Consider the following 23,297-nt stretch of genomic DNA (forward strand, 5'->3'; position numbering starts at 1 on the left):
GGATTTTAAAGGCAAAGAAAACAAACTACATTATTCCTTTGGCTTTTGTACTGTCAAAACAAGTCTGTAAAGAAGATTTTGTCACCGCTCTGTTTGCGGACGTAAAGGTGAAGATGGCACAAAGGCCAGACAATCCTAAACATAAGAATTAAGCAGGAAACAGGAACACAGCTGTCCTTCTTCAGGCCTCGCATTATCTTTTCTGATCTGTCTACACCTGGCATTAACAGCGGAAATCACACTGGGCCACTTGACCTGAATTCCTGGCAGGTGTGTAAGCCTGCTAAGTTGCTGAGTCACCACTAGACCAGAGGGTAAGAGGCAAGTCCTCCTTTTGTCATTCCTACAAAATATGAAAAGAATTTAAAAAAACAAAAAAAACAGATCAGACATTCAACAAAACCACCAAGTAGTACCCACCATGATGAAATGGAAAAACTAAATTGAAAATGTCCCATGAGTATAGGAAAGTCATGAGCCTAAGAGCAATAACTTGATAGGAATGCAGTACCATGCCAAAAAACCTTCGGGAGAGAGAGAAGAGCACTAGTTTTTCCATTAACATGTGGCAAATGCCCATGTCCTCACCGCTCCTGCATAAATCCACACCAGATGATCCCACAGGACTTCAAAACGCAAAAACCACAGAAGTTCAAATTCTGACTGAGGATTAAGTTGGACTTCTTATAGTGACCAATAACACATCAACACAACAAGAGACACTGCAGAGGGCCCAGAGGTTAAATCAAGGTCTTGTCTACTCTGGAGATTAACGGTCTTGTATCTGGAAACATCCCAATACCTTCAAAAGTCACTGTGCTAGCCTTGGACACCTTTGGCTGCATCAGATTTAAAGTTCAGCTCTCAGCATTGATCCTAAGTGCCTTACAGCTTGGTGAGACTTTTCTGCCTCAGAGATAAAAAGAAAATAAACTATCCCAGCAGGTACTAAAATATTACAGTGCCCCTTACAAGATCCTCCTGCTGTTGCTAGCAGAAGGGAACAGTGCACTGTTCCCTCTCCTCCTTGCAGCAGCTGCCGTTGCATACGGAAAGCACTGTAGCACTTTGGGTTTTGACAGTTCATCCAGCATCCTTGGAGCACAGCCCTGACAAGATATTAGAACATTTTGGAGGGATTCTTTCCAAAGAATCAAGGGAAAACTGAAACAGACTTTGAACTTCGCCAGCAACAGAAATTGTATATGCATAGCAACCCTCTGCCGTATTTATCGCTTCCTCTCTCTCTCGCAGCAGCTGATAGATCACTGCATAAACTACTGGAAGTAATTGAGAGGAAGGAATTGAACCTTCCTGTGCATCAGGCATGAGGAGGATTCATCCTGTATCAAGGATGAGAGGAAAGTCACTCAGATGACTCAGTTGTCAGGATGTCTTCCTAATTATTGCGGTATTTAAAAAGGAGAAACGTGCAGCTCTTAAACGTGACTCTGCCAAAAGTGATATGAAAATTAAAATCCTCAGAACAGAAGAGTGCCATGGCAATGCATCCTCTGGAGAAAGAAAAAAATCCTCTGACCAAGATTTTGCAGAGACTTAGATTTCAGGTGACTCTTAAAATTGTGACTGTTGTTGCAGAATCAGCATTAATTGTGAAAATTAACTAGCTCTTCTGTGATTTTTATTCTATACATGCCAAGAACAGAACAAAATATTGATTGAGATGCAAGTTTTATTTACATAAGGATCTGATTGCCAGGTTCATTCTTATGCAAAGCAGAGAGAGAAAGCTCTTTCAGCAGGCATTTTAAAAAATCTGATCTAAAAATAATGTTATGCTTTAGTTTTACGTGTAAAGTGCCTGAGAGTGCATGCCCATGTCTCTTTCTTCAATAGTCACTATGAAACAAAAGAACTAGATCGAGGAAATCCCTGCAATTTCCATTGACTTCAAACTGGAGATGAGTTTGCTCAGAACTGCAATGTAACTGACCCCAACTCAGTAGCAGCAAGATGGAAACAAGAAAACTAGTGTACATTTTGATTCTCAGTTGAAAAGATACCCCCCAAAAAAATCTCCCACCGTATCACTCTGAATGCATAGCATTTTTTCCCCACACAAGTGCTCCTGTGAAGCTGTCTTACTTTTTAACACTGCATCTCCAGGTCCTTCCTAGAAACTATTATTGTTTCTCATACCACATCTTTTTGAAGTTGTTAAAACAAATGCGTGTGCTGTATTGGACTAATGCCAGAAGGAATGACCTAGCGAAGTCATTTTTGAAAGAGACCTGTCCCCTCTGGAATGGAAGCAAATTGGTGGCCTTTGAAAAGCGAAGATCAGCTGCCTAAGCCCTTGTCTGTGAAAAACAGGCATACCTGACAAAAGGATGAGGGAAAACACATCTGCATGTAATATTGTCTGATCAGAAAAATCTCAGATGTAACTTTTTGATAATAAGGCTACCTCTTTTTTGCATTTAAGGTTTTCAAAAGCAGAACACTGCCTTTTTTGTTACAGCTACACTGCGAGCACGCAACGTTGTGGGATGTGATAAAACTGAGCAAAACCACATCTACAGACCAAAAACTGTCATGCAGAACATTTTTTTATTTTAGAAAGCTAGTCCTAGGTCACTCGTAGCATACATCCATATTCACATTTCATATCCTTGTTCTTATCTGGCTATTTACAAAATCCCATTTCTTCCTTCAACAGGCAGTAACAGCAAAAGGCAGTACACAACAGAATGCAATTCTGGGATAATGGTATAATTCTGCTTTCCCTGGAGTCCCTGGAGGCTTTTTTTTTTTTTTTAAATTGTTATGCTCAGGAGAACAAAGTGAAAAATCTCACCACCATTACTTCTTTGCAAATAATTCTGCTCATTTTGAAAAAGCCACAACACATTTCAGTGCAGAGTAAAAACTCAGTACTAAGCAGCTGAAATAAATTCTTGGGAGCAAAACTATTCCTTTCTAAAGCTCTTAGTGAAGCATTTACGGATTAAATCTACTATGAGATCTTGAAGTCCTTACCGAATACAGAGGACTGTTTGGGAATTTGCCATTCTCCTGCATAAAAAGAAAGCAAGTGCACCCAGGAGTAAATCTTTGTAGCCAGAAACAGCCAAGGCATACTGCAGTGCAGGCTTCCAGAACATCTGCTCTACAAACCTAATTATCCCTCATTGCACAGATGCAAAAGCTATCTGAAACGTTAGCACCTGAGACGTGGAGATGATTTTAAGTCCCTTTAAAATGGACTTTAAGAAAAAAAAAAAAAAATTCAGGGGGCTGCATCAAAAGAAGTGTGGCGAGCAGTGAGGGAGATGATTCTGCCTCTCTACTCCACTCCCGTGAAACTCCACCTGGAATATTGTCCCCAGCTCTAGAGCTCAAAACATAAGGACATGAGGAGGGCCACAAACATGATCAAAAGGCTGCGGCACCTCTCCTATGAAGACAGGCTGAGAGAGTCAGGGTTGTTCAGCCTGGAGAAGAGAAGACTCCATGGAGACCTTATAGCAACTTTCCAGTATCTGAAGGGTGCCTACAAGAAAGCTGGAGAGGGACTTTTTACAAAGGCATGTAGCAATAGGACAAGGAGTAATGGCTTCAAACTGGAAGAAGGTACACTTAGAATAGATACTAGGAAGAAATTTTTCACTATGAGGGTGATGAGACACTGGAACAGGTTACCCAAAGAAGCTGTGGATCCCTCATCCCTGGAGGTGTTCAAGGCCAGGCTGGATGGGGCTTTGAGCAATCTGGTCATGGCAGGGGGGTTGGAACTAGATGATCTTTAACATCCCTTCCAACCTAAACCATTCTACAATTCTATGATTTGGCAGCTCCTTTTGAGTCTGGAGTGCAACAACTTCATTTAGCCTTAACCTGCAGTAGAAATACCCAAGTCCTAAAATCTAGACCAGAACATAATTTCCAGAAGGAAATGTCAAATTAAACTCACCTTCTAATAGCTACAAGGGCACTGGTCCAGCTATTGGTGGCCCTTTTATTTGCAGTCTCCTTCCTGAGAACAAATTACAAGTGAAATTTGAGAGAAGTTTTAAATGGGTTTACTTATACAAATGTGGCAGAGAAATGTATATAAGTGAGGCTGAGATATGTGGCTGTACAAGAGCAGACAGCTTAAATCATGTAAGAAACAGTATCCACAAGTCTCTTTTCTCAAGTGAAGACATCTTTCTCTTTGTCTCTCAGGAACTCTATTTCATCTCATTGCTCTTGAGTTTGCACTAACAGTCAAGTGGCAAGCTGCCAAATAACTCACAGTTGGCTAGAAGCATGGTCACCTACAAGCTAATTGATGACACAAACTTCCCTCCAGGATGCCATCTGGGTTGCATTCAATATTCGTACTGGATTCAGAAGCCCGTCCCTCTAAACTTGAAAGCTGCTTCTCTTGACCAAATGCCAATTTGCTGATTTTGTTTGCAAGCACGCACACTTAAAACAGCAATACGAAGCTCCTTTTCCACTCTTCTGACCATATATCAACTGCACTATTTTATGAAAATAAAGACAAACTATTTCCCCATCTCACAAGTAAGTAAATTGGGAAAATGAGAGCCGAAGGGACTTGTCAATGCAAACTTAGAAAGGCACCAATATAAAATAAAAAGACATTTTATACCAAGTCCCTGCCCCTGCCTGAATAAATAGGCCACATTTTAAGAGAGCTAAGTACCCAGCATCTCTTGATAGCTATAATGAGACTTCTAGTTTCCATTTTAAAAAATAGGGCATTTAGTGCATAACCTAAGCATTACTTGGGGGGCCTATCTGCCCCACTAATAGTCAAATGGGTAAGGTAGGCATTCTTATTTTGCTATTGCTATTTATTGCAGCAGAAAAACACCTTAATGACATGCGGCTGCACCCTTCCAGTTCTCTGCATTGACAGTGATAGTTTTTTGTACACAAAGCCAGTTCCACAGGAAATAGCAACAATAAAGCAATGCAAAGGTCTCCTGCTTTCCTGTTGTGCGTCTGCTGCTTGGCAAGTTTCAGTTACTGTGCTGTCACCCCACCAGACTTGGTCATGAGATGGGGCACCACTCACCTTTACAGTATGACAGCTGGGATCAAACTAGCATCATCTGACTGGTGAGGTCTGCATGACACAGAACACACCATCACGATTATTATCAGCAATGTGAGGCTAAGGAACGAACAGGCCTGAGCACAAACAGCTCTTCATTTCCAGATGAGGACTTCCTCTGATGACATTTGAGGTTAAGTTTACACAGTTTCTTTGGGTGAGGAGGGGAGAGCCTACCACAGAGCCTGTTGAAACAGGGGCATGTTTTGTCAAGCTTTCAGCCTGCCTCTCCCATCACATCCTCTTTCTGCCCTTTATGGCTTCTCCACATTGGGCATATTTTCCTCAACAGGCATCACACAAGCTCCATTTATTAAAACCACAAAGTTCAGGCATGGCTGACTTTCTGGCTGTCTCACCCAACCTTGCACAGGGGTTTCATTCCCAGCCCTGGTGACATTTTATTTCTCTTTAGGCTCCCTTGTCTTGCAGCATCTGAGCCCAATCACTCAAGCTTACACTACAGGCTTTCTGCGCAGGGAGGCATCTTTCCAGCAGAGAACTGCAGATATAAACGTCCAAAGCACCCAAATCACCCGTCAGCAGGCCTGGCTCTCACATGCGTGTTCCCCTAGAACATGGCCCCTGGGTGTTGTCCCCAGAGGGGCTGCACGAAGCCTTTGTGAGCAAGGATCCTTGCAAGAGCAGTACAATTTTACTCTAGTCACCTTCCTCGAAAAAATCTGTAATAAAATAGATTCGGCAGGACAGAACTACAGTTACCTGCTCTTCATCTGGAGGAGAGAGAGAATGCTGAAAAACACGAAGGCAGTTTGACTCACTTATTCAGACATAATGCTATTTGAATGAAAGTCCAACCTGCCAAAAGCTCATCAAGACTAACCTCCATCAAGTTCATACACTTATAAACAAGTGCACATCAGAGACAGAAATACAGAGTGCCTGCTCATATCTGGCAATTCTTCCTGGCCATTTTCTGCAGTCAAACTGAAAAAATCTAATACTCTGGAAGTGGTTTAGTAGCTATATATTACAGGAAAATCCTATTAATATTAGCTAAGGACTGGGTACTGAAAAAGCAGGATGTAAGTTGCAATATTGACGTAACAGAATTAGAGAGGTTTACAATGACTCACTAAATACTCACACAGCAACAATAAACTCGCTTTGAACTCACCAAGAGTTCTGCCGTGCGGTCTAATAGCCTACAGCTTAGCAGGCAGAACTGCCTCTCCAAATGGTTCAGGGTTGGGGTTTTTTTTGTTGTGTTTTTTTTTTTTTTGTCAGTTGAATATATTGCACAATATCTAAAACAGAACATGAACTTTTTCATAAGCAAGTGGATTAAAGCAATAATATCGAGGCTTTCCAAGCCGCATTTAGGACAGGATACAAGACTGTCAGGCAGGACAAGGAGCTTCAACTGGGGATACTCAACCCAAGCAGTGATAGACGCACAGCCTGCATACCACTTTGTGGGACCAAGAAACGCTGTTTATTTCCCTTGGGTCCACCCCTGCTTTGACAGATAAGGCTGCAAACTGTGGGCCAAGCCTGGAGAAACCTTAGCTGCTGCAATGTTTATTGTTTAGGCCAGGGTGAACACCAGAGGCACTGGCAAGTCAAAGCAACTGTGAGGATTTTACTGCCATAAGCAGGCTTTCAATACAGTTATTATGGCAACCCTTGTGATTTCCTGCTCTTGTAGCCTTCCCGTGTTACAGCACAAACCTACGCGCTACACCTATACCAAACCGAGAACTCTAGGTCCTTCTGCTCCAAAAAGCAGAGAGACCTAAGTTTAGCACATGAAGAACCTTCTTTAGCTGTAGGAATAACACACCATCTGTTGGAGTGAGCTTGGCCCCTTCCACAAAAGAGCAGAGCTGTAAATGCAGACTAAGCAGCCTACTGGCACCCTCCAAATTGAAAGCAAGACCATTCTTCAACTATGGATACCACAAACTAAAATACGCCTGTGATTGATCTGCCCTTCAGCAGGACACTGGAGAACACAGGCAAAAGAAGTACTGGATACAGACTGAATGAATAGTCAATAAAATATGGATGGGTTCTATTTTCATGGCTTGCCTATGGCAAGTCCTCACACAACAATATAGCTGGGGGATGCATGAGATCAGGAACGGAATGAAACTGCACCTTCTTTTCCAAGACAGAATTACAGCAGAGTTAATCCTCACTTGGAACAAAACAGTTGTCCAAGCCCAGAAATTGCTGCCCCCTCGTCGAGCCTACTCTGCACGTAACTAGGTGGGAACTGACAACTGATCAAGGGGTAGTCATCAAAGATGGTATCTCCCCAGCAAGCCTGCTCTTCTTCCTGCGCACCATTGTTCCTGTCTGCAGAAAACACTTAAGTCTGTACCATTACAAAGCATGCATCACAGACCAGGACTGGACCTTGATTTTTTTATAGGTCTACAATGATGCTCCATGCAGTTCTGGAGGCTAAAAGAAAACAGGGCAATAGCCTAATAAAAACTGCTGCAGAAAATATTTTTTGTGAACGAAACAGGACTGAAACCATTGATTTTTGAGTTTGGAAAGGTTCCTCATTGTTACCTGTGACTACAACTGTGGAGGATAAAAGAACCATAAAATCCATGTCTCTAAATGGGAGAGACATGGATTTGATGGATGGTACACTCAGTGGATAAGGAATTGGCTGGATGGTCACACTCAAAGAGTTGCAGTCAAGGGCTCGATGTCTAAGTGGAGACCAGTGGCAAGTGATGTTCCTCGGGGGTTGCTACTGGGACCAATGCATCATCTTTGTCAATGACATGGACAGTGGGATTGAGTGCACCCTCAGCAAGTTTGCCGACAACACCAAGCTGTGTGGTGCAGTTGACACACTGGAGGGAAGGGATGACATCCAGAAGGACCTGGACAGGCTGGAGAGGTAGGACCATGCAAACCTCATGAAGTTCAACAAGGCCAAGTGCAAGGTCCTGCACGTGGGTTGGGGCAATCCCCCACACAAATACAGGCTGGGCAGAGAATGGATTGAGAGTAGCCCCGAGAAGACGGACTTGGGGGTGTTGGTTGATGAGAAGCTCAACATGACCCAGCAAAGTGCACTCACAGCCCAGAAAGCCAAGAGCATTCTGGGCTGCATCAAAAGAAGCGTGGCCAGCAGGTCGAGGGAGGTGATTCTGCCCCTCTACTCTGCTCTGGTGAGACCCCACCTGGAGTACTGCATCCAGCTCTGGGGCCCCCAACATAAGAAGGACACAGACCTGTCGGAGTGGGTCCAGAGGAGGGCTATGAATATGATCAGAGGGCTGGAGCACCTCTCCTGTGAAGACAGGCTGAGAGAGTTGGGGTTGTTCAGCCTGGAGAAGAGAAGGCTCCGGGGAGACCTTATAGCAGCCTTCCAGTACCTAAAGGGGGCTACAGGAAAGATGGGGAGGGACTCTTTATTAGGGAGTCTAGTGATAGGATGAGGAGTAATGGTTTAAACTGAAAGATTTAGATTAGATACTAGGAATAAATTCTTTGCCCTGAGGGTGGTGAGACACTGGAACAGGTTGTGCAGGGAAGTTGTGGCAGCCCCATCCCTGGAAGTGTTAAAGGCCAGGCTGGATGAGACTTTGAGCAACCTGGTCTGGTGGAAGATGTCCCTGCGCATGGCAGGGAGGTTGGAACTGGATAATCTCTAAGGTCGCTTCCAACCCAAACCATTCTATACGTGATGTTTTATCCAGTGTATTCCCCTAACAACATTGCTCCTCTTGCAGTTATTTCACAAGGCTCACCCCAGGAGATAAAACATACCCAAAGTGAAACTCTGCCTGGATGGGAGTCTGTGGCCTTGAGTATGCTGGAGGAGCCCCTGCCAGCACAGCTACGTGGGTACAGCCCTACAGGCACAGCAAGGCCAACCAGGGCTCTTCTCTCAGCAGAACCTCACGGACCACACAAACCTGTCTCCTTTCAGCCTTTCTGGGCCGACAGCAGCAGTTTTTCCATCTAAGAGACGTCAATCTCAACAGAGCTACACCAGCAGGTAGAAGGTCAGGCTTGTGCTATGAAGCTGCGGGGTCAAGTTGTTAGTCAGCAATCTGAAATAACAGATCAGCATTTCATCAGAGACTTCTGCAGCAGCAAGATCAGGCTGAGACATCATGCAGACAAGATGGTTTTTTTTTTTCCCCCTCTTCAAGTTTCAACATCAGGGAATGGTGCTGTCCATAGATTAAAGTAATAAGGAAACCCTACCAAATGCCACAATTAATTAGAGCAGACACACAGCAAATATCTTCCCCAAATCCCGAGATACTCATTGTCTAATATTTTGATTTCTAACACTTCAGGATTAAATGAGATCCTCAATCTTCCAATTCATATCCAAAGACAAATATAATTCTCACAAACACAGCAATAGCAGGCATGAATCTTCTCCTTCCCATCTCCTGACAAGAATTTATCCAACGTAAGACAGTGAAACCTGTATCATTCTTATATAACAAACTACTGTAAAAATCTCTGCTATTATAAACGCAGAGGAAAAAAAACCAACACAGTTAACGGATAATCCCAGCTGAATACTGTTGAAAAGTGACATTTACACATGTCCTTTTTCTATGTTAAAGGTCAAGCTGATGCACCAAAAAGCTTAATCTACAGGAAATCCCGCCCCCACCCCCACCCCAGCTCAAGGAGAGATGACACCAGGTTTCAGGTGTGCCACAGTCACAAAAAACAGCCATAGCTTTTAAAGAAAAGCTTTAGGGAATTTCAGTTTGTTGTTCTAGGTCTCATCAGGCTTGTTCTTTCCCTCAAGAAACCTAATCCCACAAGACTTCAGTAAAAACAAGCAGCAGGGAGAAAAGCCTATTCAAAAACAATAAAGCAAGACTCTGCCCTAAAACAGTCATTGAATAAGTTTCTAATGCCAGATTCAAATTCACACTCCCCCACAGAAAGAAAAAAAAATTCTTGTAGGAAGGGGGCAAATTAGGTCCTGTACTTGGCGGCCTTCCTCCCCCTTTATGGTTTTCACTGCCAGAGAAGCATCTTTTTTACACTCTAACACTAACCCTGTGATATGATAATGAAACCTGCACAACACAGTACAGAAAAGTAACCTGTTAGTAACAAAGATCACTGCTCAAGCCTTACTATTACAGACAACCCACTGAGAGCTACCAAGCTTGCATAGAGAAGAAAGGAAAGAAAACAGTCTCCTAAAAGCATATTTTGGTTTCAAGGTTTCTTGAAACACTCCTACCATGTGCTGGAGCAGGCAGAGATGAAGCTGTCAGGGCAACAGCCCTGTAAACCAAGGGCCCTGTAAACCCCCCCCAAACCTGACTCTTGCTGCAGGAATGCAATATTTCCCATGGTACTGAATATCTCAGTTCTGACCTTGAAAGATGGAGGATCAAAACTGCTCAGTGACAGCTGATGTATGTTCACAGAACAAAAGCCATCTTCTGGCTTATCATTTGCCAATACACTTCACAGTATGCCCAACAATTTGGTGCACAACTGCCCTGGACTAAATCAGAGTCAACAGTAGGCAGGTGTGAAGCTCCATGCCAGCTCCGGTCTCTCCAGCACTGTCACCCTAGCAGCCTCAACCTTGATTTCAGTCTCAAAGTTTAAAAATACTGTAAATGAACTAAATAGATCTGGGCAGGGTGAAAGTAGCAGCTTCTAGACAGCCGAAATATAGCATTTGTGCAGGAGCTATTAATTCTTTCTACAAGTATTTGCACAGAATAAGGCTGGCAGCATTCACATGATTGTGTGCATAATCAAATGCGAAGAACTGTCTGCTGCTCTCAGCCAAGCTTTGCAGAGTCTCCTTCAATGCCTGAGCGAGGGAAGGTGTTAACAAAGGCTTTGTGCACTGGTGCTGAGGACAGGCACTCTGAGAAACAGGGCCGTGAGAATTAATGGCTAAACTCATGCAGAAGGACTCAAAGGAAAAAGATTCTAGCAAGCCAGTGAGATGCTGCATGCAGGCCTGGGAATGGCTCCACATTGCTCAGGCACATGCTCACCCACAACCGTGAAGAAAAATTAACTACGTTATTTGTCATTTCCCTCTAGAAGAGAGTGCCTGGATTTATACCGCAGGCCCCAGGATTTCTCCCCTGCTCTGCACTCACGCTCTTTGAAGTGCCACGCCATGATCGGAGTCCCTCCAGACAAGAACTGGACGGATTGCGATCCTTTTCAGCACCTGTCAATGCAGCTCCTTAATCCTTATTTAACTTCAGGGATCAACATGCACTGGCACCTTGGGCAAACACAGATAACACATTTTATAAGAAATGGGACAAAATTCTGTGTTAAAGAACTCTAGTGTAAAGGGGAACAGAAATCACCCAGCAAAGAGGAAATCCTTGAAGTAAAGCATGCAATTTCAATACACCAATGTGATCCTGGCAGAGATTGTTCCAGAGCCTCCCTTTGAAGCTCATTATTTATCATCCAAAGAACTGTGCCCATATAGGTCACCCCTTCTACACTGTATAACAAGCCCAACGGGATCACCCAATAGTATCCAGTTAAATTTAAATGCTACCTGTTATTGCCACCAAGGTAAGGATGCAGCCCTACTCATCAAGCTGGCAGAAATTAATATTGTTGCGCAAACTTAAGAGTTGCACAATCTAAATTGCATCTTCATTGTTTTACACAGGAAAGGAAGAAGGAAAATAGAGGCAACAATAAAATATATAATAGCAAATTGAACTTCCCTAGCTATCTTGGTTCTTGCCAGCCAAGGATACGTTACAAATAATTTATCAAAGCAAATGTGCACTAGTGATAAATTATTTCAATAGTAAGTGCTGAGATAACAGCAAGGTGTGGGCATGGAGGAGAAGGAGGTCAGGAGAGGCAGTATCCCCAGGTGAAATGGAAAAAGCCCCTTTAGCAATGAAAAATAAAAAAAAAAAAAAATCTGTTGTGTGCAGTCTCAAAATGAGGACTTTTGGCCAGCTGAAAAGGTAGCTGCAGTGATGACTGCCTGTATACAGGCCACACTCTATTATTCCTTAGGGTATGTTAGAATATACAAAAAGAAGTCAATTTCGAAAAGCAAAACTAATACCATGCTCCTTCGCAAGCACCTGTATTTTATGTCTTTATACTAAATACAAGTAAGGATCCATTTGAAGCATTTCTTGCACTTGACCAACGGTAAAATTTTGAAACAGTGACTTATCTAAACACTGGGATTTTTCTGATTATTCTACAAACTGTGTATGACAAAGGCTGAGCCCTTGAGCAGTCATTTAATCCAAGGAACACGATTATCTGTGTAAAACAATGCAATAATGGACTAGAAAAAAAATTGAGAACATTCTTCATGAGTCACTAATGTTCACAATGAGTTGCTGAATCACTCTACAGCCTTGGGCAAAGGATAACTTCTCTGAGCATCAGTTTTCACATCCATAAGATAATATTTAGTCTATTTGTATGGTGAAGATTTACAGAAAGCTAAACTGCTATCCAGCCACTGGATGACAAATGTGTAATCAGTGTAACACAATTACACTAACAAGAATAGAACTACTCAGCGACAGAGACAGGAGGTGTATTTCTTGGCCTATATCAGTCAACACTGACATTTGTTATTAAAGAAACCAGGACATTTCTCTCTGTTTATAAGTAGCTGCATAGATGCAATTGTGATTCAGGATGAGAAGAGTACAGGAAAAGTTGTAAGTTTACATCTGAAATAGCCATCACCTGTCACCTATTCTTCGGCTCAGAGCAATAGCAGGAGTAGTGAATATACTTGCAGATTTTTATGCTTGTAACTACTCCCCAGATCACACGCATCATATCTGGATGACATAGGCCCAGCAAATCCACCAAGATTTACTGACTACAATCACTGCTAAATAAGCAAGCCAAGCAGCTGATATCACTGGGGACCCACGGAACACGTCTGGAAAGATACCTACAACCTTACTCATCTAGATCAACAAAAATAGAAGAAGCCTGAAAAGTCACGAAAGAAATTAATCATGTTAACTTTATACAGGGAAAGCAAAGATGGACAGAAAACCTCTACTGGGTAACGCACAGCTGAACAAAGACTTAGGATCAAAAGACAAATTTAATTCACCCTTTGAAATGAAGTAAAACGTCATCTCAATGTACACTATACTACACGCTACATCTCTAAGAAAGAAGCTTGAAAAAAAGTACGAAACAAGGCCAGTTAAAATACAAAGTTAAAACCTGGAATTGAAGCAGTAATCTAAACAAGGAAAAAAGTACAGTTAAGAGTTTACTGTTAGTTGTACACACCCATTTCTTCAACAATCTTTTTTTTAAATTGACAAAACTGTGCTATAGGCTACTCGGAAAGGGAGAGAAGTCTACAACAACATAACATATTCCAAATGTAACGAAAATCAAGGAGAAATTTGTATCTATTTCAAGGGATTTTCAACACATTCTCTCTCCCTCCCCCCCTTTCAGTGTTTTACAAGTAAAAGAAATCACACCCACAGAAGCCAGAGAAATCAAGCTAGAACTCTCGAAAAGATAAAGGAACTTACAGCAGGCAAAATTCTCACCCAGGATGGACAAGATTCTGCAGCACTAATTAATTACTTTTTAAATTATGTATCTATCTTTAAAAAGAAAAAGTAATCACAGCAGAGAGAGCAGTTGCCAAAAAGAGTCCTTCTGGTTCTGCAAGTACAGGACTGTGCTCCTGCTGCCATGGAAACTGAGTCCCCGACTGCTCTGGTCCTGGTACAGTGCCACACATGCTCTCAAGCAGTTAATAAACATTAATAACACAAAAATAATATTAATGTATCAGAAACAGAACATCTGAAAAAAAAAAAAAAAAAAAAAAGGCAATAAAGCTCACTTTACATGGCGGCAGCCCAAAGGCTACTAACCTTACTCTAAGCCAACTATAAATCCTGGTCTCTCCTAGTTTCTAACACTTGCTCTTGGCATGAACCATAAGGTTAAACTGACCACCAGACCTTAGCTTAGACTGAAAAAAGCCAGGAAAGCCAGGGGAAAAATTGAAACACTTCCACTAGTCCAACAGGTACCTCTGCAGTAGCAATATGGTTGAGCGTATTGAGCACTGGCCTGGTAGGCAGGCAGGAGACTTCGTTTCTTTTCTTGGCTCTGCTACTGACTACTTGTACAACTGTGAGTCACTCAGGGACAGCTCTCACCTGCAGAAAAGCTGTAACACTATTTATTCACCTCTTCATGAGGAAGAAGGCACAGGGCTGCCGAATCAGCCTCAGCTCTGGGGAAAAAGTCACGGTCCTTGCCAGGAACAGAACCACAGCGTATCAGGGCATCATTATTAGGGCAAGACTCAGAATATACCTTACCCTGAGAGACCATCAGAGATGAAGCTCACGTCCCCACTCTAAAAATATTTTAGCTTCTCTTAGGTTAAAATCTGGCTTTTCAAAATATTTCCGTTTGGATGGGTTTAGTTTTATTTTTCAACTAGCTTAAAGCATTTTTGTAACTTTTAAAGTCTAATCAGTTTGTTATCTCTTGTATTTCAGCCAGAATTTTTCACAGAGCAGAAAATCTGCATTAATTCTATCACAGGGCCTTTTACCCCTTTCCCTTCCCCTTGTGGCTATCTAAATATTAATAATTTTAACAGGAAATAGAGAGTTAGTAAAACTACAGTCAGCATTTTCAAGACTTCCCACACACACACCGTAAAATAGCGTAGGCTTCCCTTTGGCTCGAGCCAGCGGTCTGCACTGGAAGCCGAGCACACTGGAGCAGGTAGTCCGCTTTTCCACCAAGGACATGCCACTGCATAAGGAAACAAGCAGCAACACAAATCGTCATCCCCATCACTCAAACTCAGCTTACCGATTTGTTTTCATGGGCAAAGCAAAGAAAGAAAAATTGAAATCTTATGGCATTTCATAAGGCATGTAATGACACAGAAAAGCAGAGCTGAGCAGTAACATGCTTTGGCAACATCTTTGAAATTACCACAGAAAAACTGCAGGTAGATGGGAAAGTTATTGAAAGATGTTGAAAAGGCCATCAGAGAAGCAACTGTAGAAGGACCAGGAGAGATTCACACCAAATCAAGGTTACCACAAACACATCTCTAATACAACATCCCAGTCTCTGAAGCACACCACAGACACGGTAAATTTTCCATTAAAAAAGCTAGCATAAACAAAAGCTGGGTGTTTGGTCTATTAGAAACTGCTAAGACAATCAGTAATTGTCATACCTTTTCAGACGTTACAGAGTGTTTAATGGTCCTTTAGGTGGACAATAGAGTCAAGAAAACTCATTATTTCTAGCACTGGCAATCTCTTAGTCTAGGTGTGTTAGAAATGTGTTCACCAACACATTACGCTGGATTCCTCCAGCCTCATAATTGTAATTTGTTTATTTGAATTAATCTCTAAACATTTTCTGATTAACATTAAATTATCCTAAGTATCTTCCACTCTAACATCAAGCCATAAGAAATCACATCTCAAACCTGTGCTAATCCTGCATCTATAATACTGCAGACAAAAGAGAACTGGTCTACGTTGACTTTCTATACATTAAAATGCTCTGGATGTAGCTTGCCTACCTTGGCTCAAGATGTGGAATATGTTTATATCCTGTGAAACAAAAGCTTTGCCCTCTTTGATAAACAAACTAAGTCATTGTCAGTTTTGACTGCACTTTCATAATTTCCTTCTTGAACTTAATCATTATTTTCAATCAATAGTAGCATCACTAGCATATGACTATGCATATGTCAAGGAAACCTAAAACTCTCCACATGGTGATGGGCACGTATCGAAGACACACTGGCATCTCCAGAGTAATATGCAGCTATCACTCAGCACACAGAATACTGTCTCAACACTGAACATGAAGAAAAATTGGAGCAACGGTTAAAGGATGACAAAAAAATTATAGCATATATGTGGCAATTCTGACTGCCGGCTGTCTCACTTTGTCATGTCCCAAAACCTGCAAGCATGGCACACCATTGCACTCCTGCGTGTCAAAGCCACTCAGGCCATATTTAACTCTTCACAGGATCCAGATTTTAGTTCTCAAATAGGCTTTTGATATATTTTTATTCCCAAATTCCAGCTCTAAGTGAAATTTGAACTGAAAAGCAAAGAGAATACCAGGCTGGCTGCCTCCTGGGCTTTCAGGCAGCAGGAATCAAACTCTCTGCAGACTCTTTACACACAAAGCCAGGAGGAGAAAGGAGTCTTTCTTCCTCCTGATAGCAAGTGCAGCATGCCTCAGCTACACAGTCACGTACTGTGGCCCCAATGCAGGGCAAGGGCTGGAGTAGGGGGAAGTTTGCTGATGCCATGTATTTACCCTGAATTCTGCACGTGTAGGAACAGTCTTTGAAGCAGTAACTGCCCTCAGACTGCATCTCAACCCTGTCCAGTACAAAATAACCCTATGCACACTACTGACCAGAAAGGAACGCCACAGAAAGTATCCCAATACAAACATGGAAAACAGCTTAAAAAGAGAAATAGCAATTGTGCTTTTAGGCTGTGTCCCCATGCAGGCAAGGTATTACAAAGCCAAAGTGCCCTTGCAGCTTGTGTTTCATTTTCGGAAACCAGTCAAGCTACTGCTTGCTTTCTGCAACTATACTCTTTGCCACGTCTAAGGATTAATCAATAGTGAAACATTTAAGCGGAGGTCTTCCAGTCTCTTTTACCCACTCTCAGGTCCAGGTTCAGATAATGCGAACTCTACTTGCAGCAGAAAAATAAAATCCTATCAAACACAACCATCAAACTAAGAGCTCTTATTTTGTATCAAATATATTGTGTCTGGCTGCAATTTGCAAGTTCTTCCTTGTTTTCCCGCTGGCTGCAATAGCAAGCAAGAAGAAACTTGCAAAACTGGGCAAAAAGTCTCCAAGAGCCACTCCCCTAATGAAAGCAGCTCTCTAGGATTTTCCATTCTGGGCAACATGTCACACAACAGGAGGCACCCTGGGCACACAGCTTGTGGGCCCCAAGACTCACCTGGCCCTGCAGCATCCACCTATCCCAAGAGAGACAGAACAAAACCCAGCATCCCACATTCCGAGCATCTCAGCAAGGAGTGATTCCTTGCCAAGACACTGTGCCTCAGAAAATGGACATTTTTCCCCACTATAAAAATAGCTTTGGTGTTTGATAATGTTGTTGCTATACCGTTAAGTAAAAGCCTTGATGACTGTGTATCTGCAAACATTCCCTGAAATAGATTATAAAATTCAGTCTTAACTTTCCGGACTTTCCTGAGAGGAAAAAGCATCACTTGCTTGTACAAGGAAGAAGTGAAACGCATCTAAAAAATCATGTTCAAAACTGCCCTGGAGCCCTGTCCTCATTGTGCGGATCACTTGTAGTGCAGATCGTGACAGTGCAAGCTGTAAACTGCAACTGGGTTTTGTCAGGCCTAGGCAGACCGGATGGAGCTCAAGCAAATAATTGGGGGGGGGAACAACAAAACACCCCCAAAAAAACAAAACCCAACACTATCAGTCTTTATGCAAAGATGGTTTCTACTAGGAAGCACACAGAGTACTGCCAGGTTGTCAAGCCCTTGTTTTGCACAAACAAAATAAAAATTATCTTCTTCCAGAACTGTTCAAGATACTCTTAGTTACAAAATCTTCCAGTGAATATAGACCATCTACCACAAGGACCCGCTTGTTTCATAAACCAACTCTTAACACAGATGAAGACCATCATGTTTCTTCAACAAGGGGTGATATATACAAGCAGCAATGAGCTATTATAAATATGTTATCAACTCTGGAAAAAGCATCAGCAAGTAATTACAGAAGCTATTGGGGTTCGTATCAGTACTCATTACCAACAGGATACCTGCGTTTTCTTTTCCTTCTCCATTACCACTCCAGCATGCTGAGTTTTTCAGAACAATTTCTTCCAGTGTGAATGTTTCTAAAATAGTTTTAAATAAGCATCTGTTTATTACAGCAGTGATAGCAGAGGTGATATCTAGAAGCAGAAACACAGAACGTATTCTTTCACCCAGTGAGTATAACTCTAAACATTACATATGCTAAAAAGCAGTATGCATTTTGAAAAGAAAATGGTGTTCAGAAACAACGTGAGAAAAACGTGTGAGAAAAATGCAATTTGAATGTCTTTCAGACTGCTTGAAGAAACAACTGCAAAGTCAATACATATATAACTAAATTAACAGTCCATGAGTAATTTCTGTAGTACGCTCCCCAATCAGTAATAAATGCCAAGTTCAGAATAGAGCGAAGAACTCCTTCTGATGTCTCCATATCAAAAAAATTGTTCCCCAACATCTCAAGTCACCATTCTACCAGAAACTAGCCATCATATTTTTACCAGCCCCAAACCCAACAACTGTAAAAACCCTCTGAAATAAACTAAATCAGATGCAATTATCCATGTAACCATTCTAACACAGCACAATTCACACCCAGCTGATATTCAGCAGGATGTTGTTTTACACTGTCTTTTCTGACACAGTGCTTAGAGGGCAGATCACAAGGAAAAAGGAAAGATAAAAAAGCAGCCCAGATATTGGCGCACTCACTCGTCCTAGGCAAGGAGTTCAGGACACAAACCTACTCTTCAATGTGGAGTGCGGGGTGCAGAATCTGTTCCTCAAGATGCTACTCCAGCCACGATGCCAGCCTCTGAAAGCTCATTTCCCAAAGCACAGCCCATCAGTCACCTGCAGCTCTCCAAGCCTCTGTACAACAGCGCACAGACAGACTTCTAAATAGAAGGCTTCAGGAATACCATTATCAGCCTGCTCAGAGATTGCCAGTGCTTCCACAGATCAGTGTCTCTCTCTGGAAATTCATGCTTCTGAGAAAACTTGCCCAGTTATGACTACACACGAGTCCGAGCTAGTTTTTAGTCAGCCATGGCTTCCCAGAGTCTTTTGTAATTTGAAACATTCCAAATCTAAGGTGCCTCTAATTAGTGCCAATATTATTCCTGCATAAATCATGTCTATATCTGAATTAAGTGATGCTGCTAACTCCCCAGATCATAAACTTAAAGCATACATAAAGCCTATCAAGTCCTCTGAATACAAAAGCACCAGAAATAAATGCTGTGGTTTATGTTATAACATCAAAACATTTCCTATAAACAAGAGTTTGGGATTCCCTGCTCTCTTTAAACTAATCTACTTAGACATCACTCTGAGTATCACCTGACACATAATTATTGGTGAAGCTGTTAACAGGATAGTCGCATACTGAAAAACACATAACCAATGACATTTCTTTTCTTGATACATCCTGCTGGTCTATGAACTTTCATGAGTTCATTCAATGAATTATAACCCAATGCACATTCAGTGTTTATTGTCCTACAGAGACAATTCAAGAGAGGAGGTACTTGCTACAATATTTGCAACTTAAAACTCCAAATTAAAGATACTTCTCTTTAATACTTAGGATCCATAACTTTTTTTACAGATGCTTCTTACACTCCATGGTTGAGACAAATTCTACTAGGCTGTCAGAGGCTGTAAGCAGAATAACGAAGACGTAGTAACAGCACATCCCTAGAAACCACCCAGAGTTTACTGGGTGTCACTGACATGCACCAGGGCCACACTACAGAAGGCAAGACTGCCATCTTCCCAGGATTGAAAGTACATATCTCCTTGTTCTCTCTTCCCTTACGCTACCAGGGAGTCAGTCAGTGTTACGCAGCTAACGCTGCCAGGCAGTGCTACTTGTTCATGTCCCTTCTCACCGTGACTGCAAACATGTATTTAAACACAAAACTCACACCAACCCCACATCCTGCGGTGATGCTTAAAAGTAGCAGCGCTTCACGTGAGCGCCTGTCACCGGCCCCGAGCACAGACCTCCCTCAGGGTGAAACATCTCTCCCAACTCCCCTGAGGGCTGAAACCGCGCCGCCCCCTTCGGACACTCTGAGCAGAAACGTTGCTGAAGGCGAGGGCGGAACCTCATGGCGGGCAGGGAGCTGCCAGGTGAGTGCTGCCGCACGACCCTCTGGGTGTCCCCGGCCGAGCCAGCCCGACCGCGGCCGGCAGCGAGCAGGAGCCGCTACCCCGCGGTGCGGAGCGCAGCCCGCGGCGGGCCCGGCCGCCGCGTCACGGATCTGCTGCTCCCGGCAGCCAATCGGCGCCGGAGCCGGGGACGGCGCGACTTCATTCTTTCATTCATAAAAAAAAAAAAAAAAAAAAAAAAAAAAAAAGAGGCGCAGCTGGGAAGCGCGCCCTTCCAGGCTAGGCGCGGGGCGGGCCCCCGGACCCGGCTCCCCGCCCCACCGTGCCGGGGGTCGGACACTCACGGCAATCCGCTTCGTCGCTGTTATCCGAGCAGTCGTCGTCCTCGTCGCATTTCCAGATGGCGGGGATGCACCGCTCGTTCCGGCACTGGAACTGGTCCTCCTCGCACTCCTTGACGGCGCCTGCGAGACACGGGGCCGTGCCTGGGTCAGGGGGGCGCGGTCCCCCGGCGGGGGCATCCCGGGGCCGCCCCCCCGCCCGGTCCCGGTCGCGCACAAGGCGGGCAGGGCGCCGGGAGCCGCCGGCCGCGGGTGGGGGCTGGGCTCCCAGGGCAGAGGGGCTCGGTGCGGGCAGGGGGAGACGCGCCTCCGCGGGAGGACGGCGGTGATCCCGAAGCTGCTTTGTGCGGGGAATAAAGGGGCCATTCCCGTGTTTCTCCACGTTGTTTTAAAGGCGGGGGGAAAGGAGCCTAGGAATAGAAGATGGCTAAACCCGAAATGCAAAAGACAAAGAAAAATTATAAAGCACACCGATGCTGGGACCTCCTGCGCGTCCGTTACCGAGGCAAAACGCACAGATACCCGGGGACGCGGGCGGGGGGGGGGGGGGGGGAGGCAGGCACCGGCGCCGTCCCGGGAAAAGGGAACTGACCCAACTAAAGTTGAGGGCGGGGGCGGGGGGTGTCGGACAGAGCAAATCTGCTTTGCAGACACGGTACAGCGCTGCTCTGATGAGGCACAAATCTCTTCAGAAAGGGATTAAAGGTGGCAGCTCCTGTCACCAGCGGTCGGGTTGCATTCGCCCGCTGAAGAGCGTGCCCGGCCCCTCGCAGGTCGCAAACCCCCGAGCGTTCCCGGGCACCGCGGCGAGTGGGTGCCCGGGGCCGCACACCCCTGGGTGCCCGGGCAGGCAGGACGCTCGCCCCGCTCCCCGGCAGCGCCGAGTCGAGGCGCGCACTTGCCTCACGCCGCGGCCGCCCCGGCGCTGAGGGAGAGCCGCCGGGCCGAGCCGAACCCACCTTTGCTGAGGTGCAGCTTCAGCAGCAGCAGCTGGAGGAGCAGCAGCCGGGCGAGCGCTGGCCGGCACATGGTGCTCGCTCCCTCCCTGGCCGTGTGCGGGGTGCGCGCAGCCGGCGCGCCGCTCGCTGCCCCGTGCCGACTGCGGCCGGCGCCGCCCCCGCCCCGCCGCGCGCCGCCGCCGCGCCGTGACGCGCCCCGCTGGGCGGGCCCCGCGCGCTGCCGTTCGGCTCGGCCCCGGCAGCCGCCTGCCGCTGCCCCCGGGGAGAGGGAGAGAGAGCGGCCCCCGAAAGCCCCGCGGATGGACGGGCCGCGCTCGGGCACGTATTGCCAGGCCGGAGGCCTTGGCCGCGTCGGCGGCGGGGCTGGCAGCGGCGGGGGTCACCTGCTGCCGCTTGGCGAGGGGCGAAGTGCCGCCACGGCACCCGCGGGCCGGCGGTGCTGGGCAGCCAGCAGCGAAAGGGCCCCGGGGGAGCTGGGCAGGCGCAGGCTCTGCTGGCATAGCCCCGGAGCTCCTGCCGGGGTAGACGGGCCTGCGCCGCTCTGAACCAGGGCACGGGGTCGGGGCCTCCAGCCTCGACCCCCCCTGCGTGTGCCCGGTTGCAGTGACAGTCTCATTCATGACCTTAATTTTATTAAGTCAATTAAAGACGTGGACTCTTTTAAATGCCCACGAGTCACAAATTGTGTGCTTTCCTCATTACTTCAGATCTCCCACTGAGGGATTTCATTATGGCCGTACTGATGTGGTCATCTCCACTTAATTGCGTTCTAATTAGTGAAACGAGCACGAGGTGTGCTAAAGGTGGCAACCGCCTTGGTGGGAGCAGGTCACCCTTGCTAGCGCTTCAGCACACGCGGTTTGACCAGTAACTACAAAGGAAAATGTTTTATAAGCTATCGGGGGCCGTGTTCATCACTGCATTTGCACAGTGCTGGTGGGAAAGCGGTTCACTGTCTTTAACACTGCGGCGTTGTTCCTACAGTCAGGATTAAGAGTATTTTAGTAACCTTATTGCGAAATGATATTTTTCAGGAGTAACTCAAATCTAATACAACAGGATTAACGTGATTATATGTGGAGTGTTATTTTAAAAAGAAAAAAACTAAAATCAAGCACTAATTTTACGTAAACTGATGTAATAAAACTTTTCTGTTTCAAACCCTGAAATGCCATTGACTGCAGAACTGGTCCACCGTTTAAAAATGCACCTGTGCCTTTAACAAAAATTTTGCAAGTCATTAGTCAGTAGTGTCCCTAATGCGTTTGAATCATGTGAAGAGAAGAGCTAATCATTGAGCTATTTCACTAGCAGCTTATAGGGTATTAGCAATTTATTCAAGCCTGTTTGAACAATTTTTTAGCATGCAAAATGTAGTGCATGTTTGTGTTGGCTGGATCAATGTGATAGATTACAATAATTGCTTAAAGCAAATGAGGTATTTATAATACATTACATCAAATTTCTCTGTTTTAAATGTGCCAAAACACAGATTCATAAAGCTACTATAATTCCTGGCCTCATTCTTCGCTTTCCTAAATTAGTTTAAATTGGAAGGGGCTCCGAAGACAATAATGAAGCTATCCATTATGGAACAGGTGTGAGTGTGCAGGGCATCAGTCACAGCAATGATATGCTGCGATTCCTGTCAGAATTTTGGTTTATTTTAAAAAGCCAAACTGGTATTTTGGCCTGAATGCCTCTCACAGATAACAACATTAATAAGCTTTTTTTGAGTAAATTGCTCTGATGACATCTGACCAACAGCAATTTCAACAGCCTTCACTGACTGGCCGTTGTAGGGGCTACTTGTAGCCTAGTACCATCTTGTGGACATATGTGTCTCCAAGGACTTGCAGAGGCAAGAAGAAAACTAGGGGTGCTAAAGGGGAAATAAATTGGGCACAGGAAACCATTTGGTATGTAAGTGAAATTAAATCTACTTTTATCGATTATGTTCCAATA

The 23,297-nt window shown here is 44.5% G+C and overlaps 1 protein-coding gene across 1 annotated transcript in view; it reads right to left on the reverse strand.

Annotated features, from left to right (window-relative positions):
• LRP8 (LDL receptor related protein 8) overlaps positions 1 to 21,576 on the reverse strand; it is a gene marked incomplete at its 3' end in the record, with an annotated part of 189,632 nt that extends 168,056 nt beyond the window's left edge. The window contains exons 1-2 of the mRNA XM_082484536.1: positions 21,333 to 21,576; positions 20,377 to 20,496 (exon numbers count right to left, since the gene is read on the reverse strand). Of these exons, the coding sequence (XP_082340662.1) occupies positions 20,377 to 20,496; positions 21,333 to 21,402 (190 nt within the window). The 5' untranslated portion in view covers positions 21,403 to 21,576. The remainder of the gene's footprint in view (positions 1 to 20,376; positions 20,497 to 21,332) is intronic.
• Between the last annotated feature and the right edge of the window lie 1,721 nt (positions 21,577 to 23,297).

Source organism: Vanellus vanellus (assembly GCF_965231255.1).
Source record: "Vanellus vanellus genome assembly, chromosome: 5".
NCBI classification, from domain to species: Eukaryota; Metazoa; Chordata; class Aves; order Charadriiformes; family Charadriidae; genus Vanellus; species Vanellus vanellus.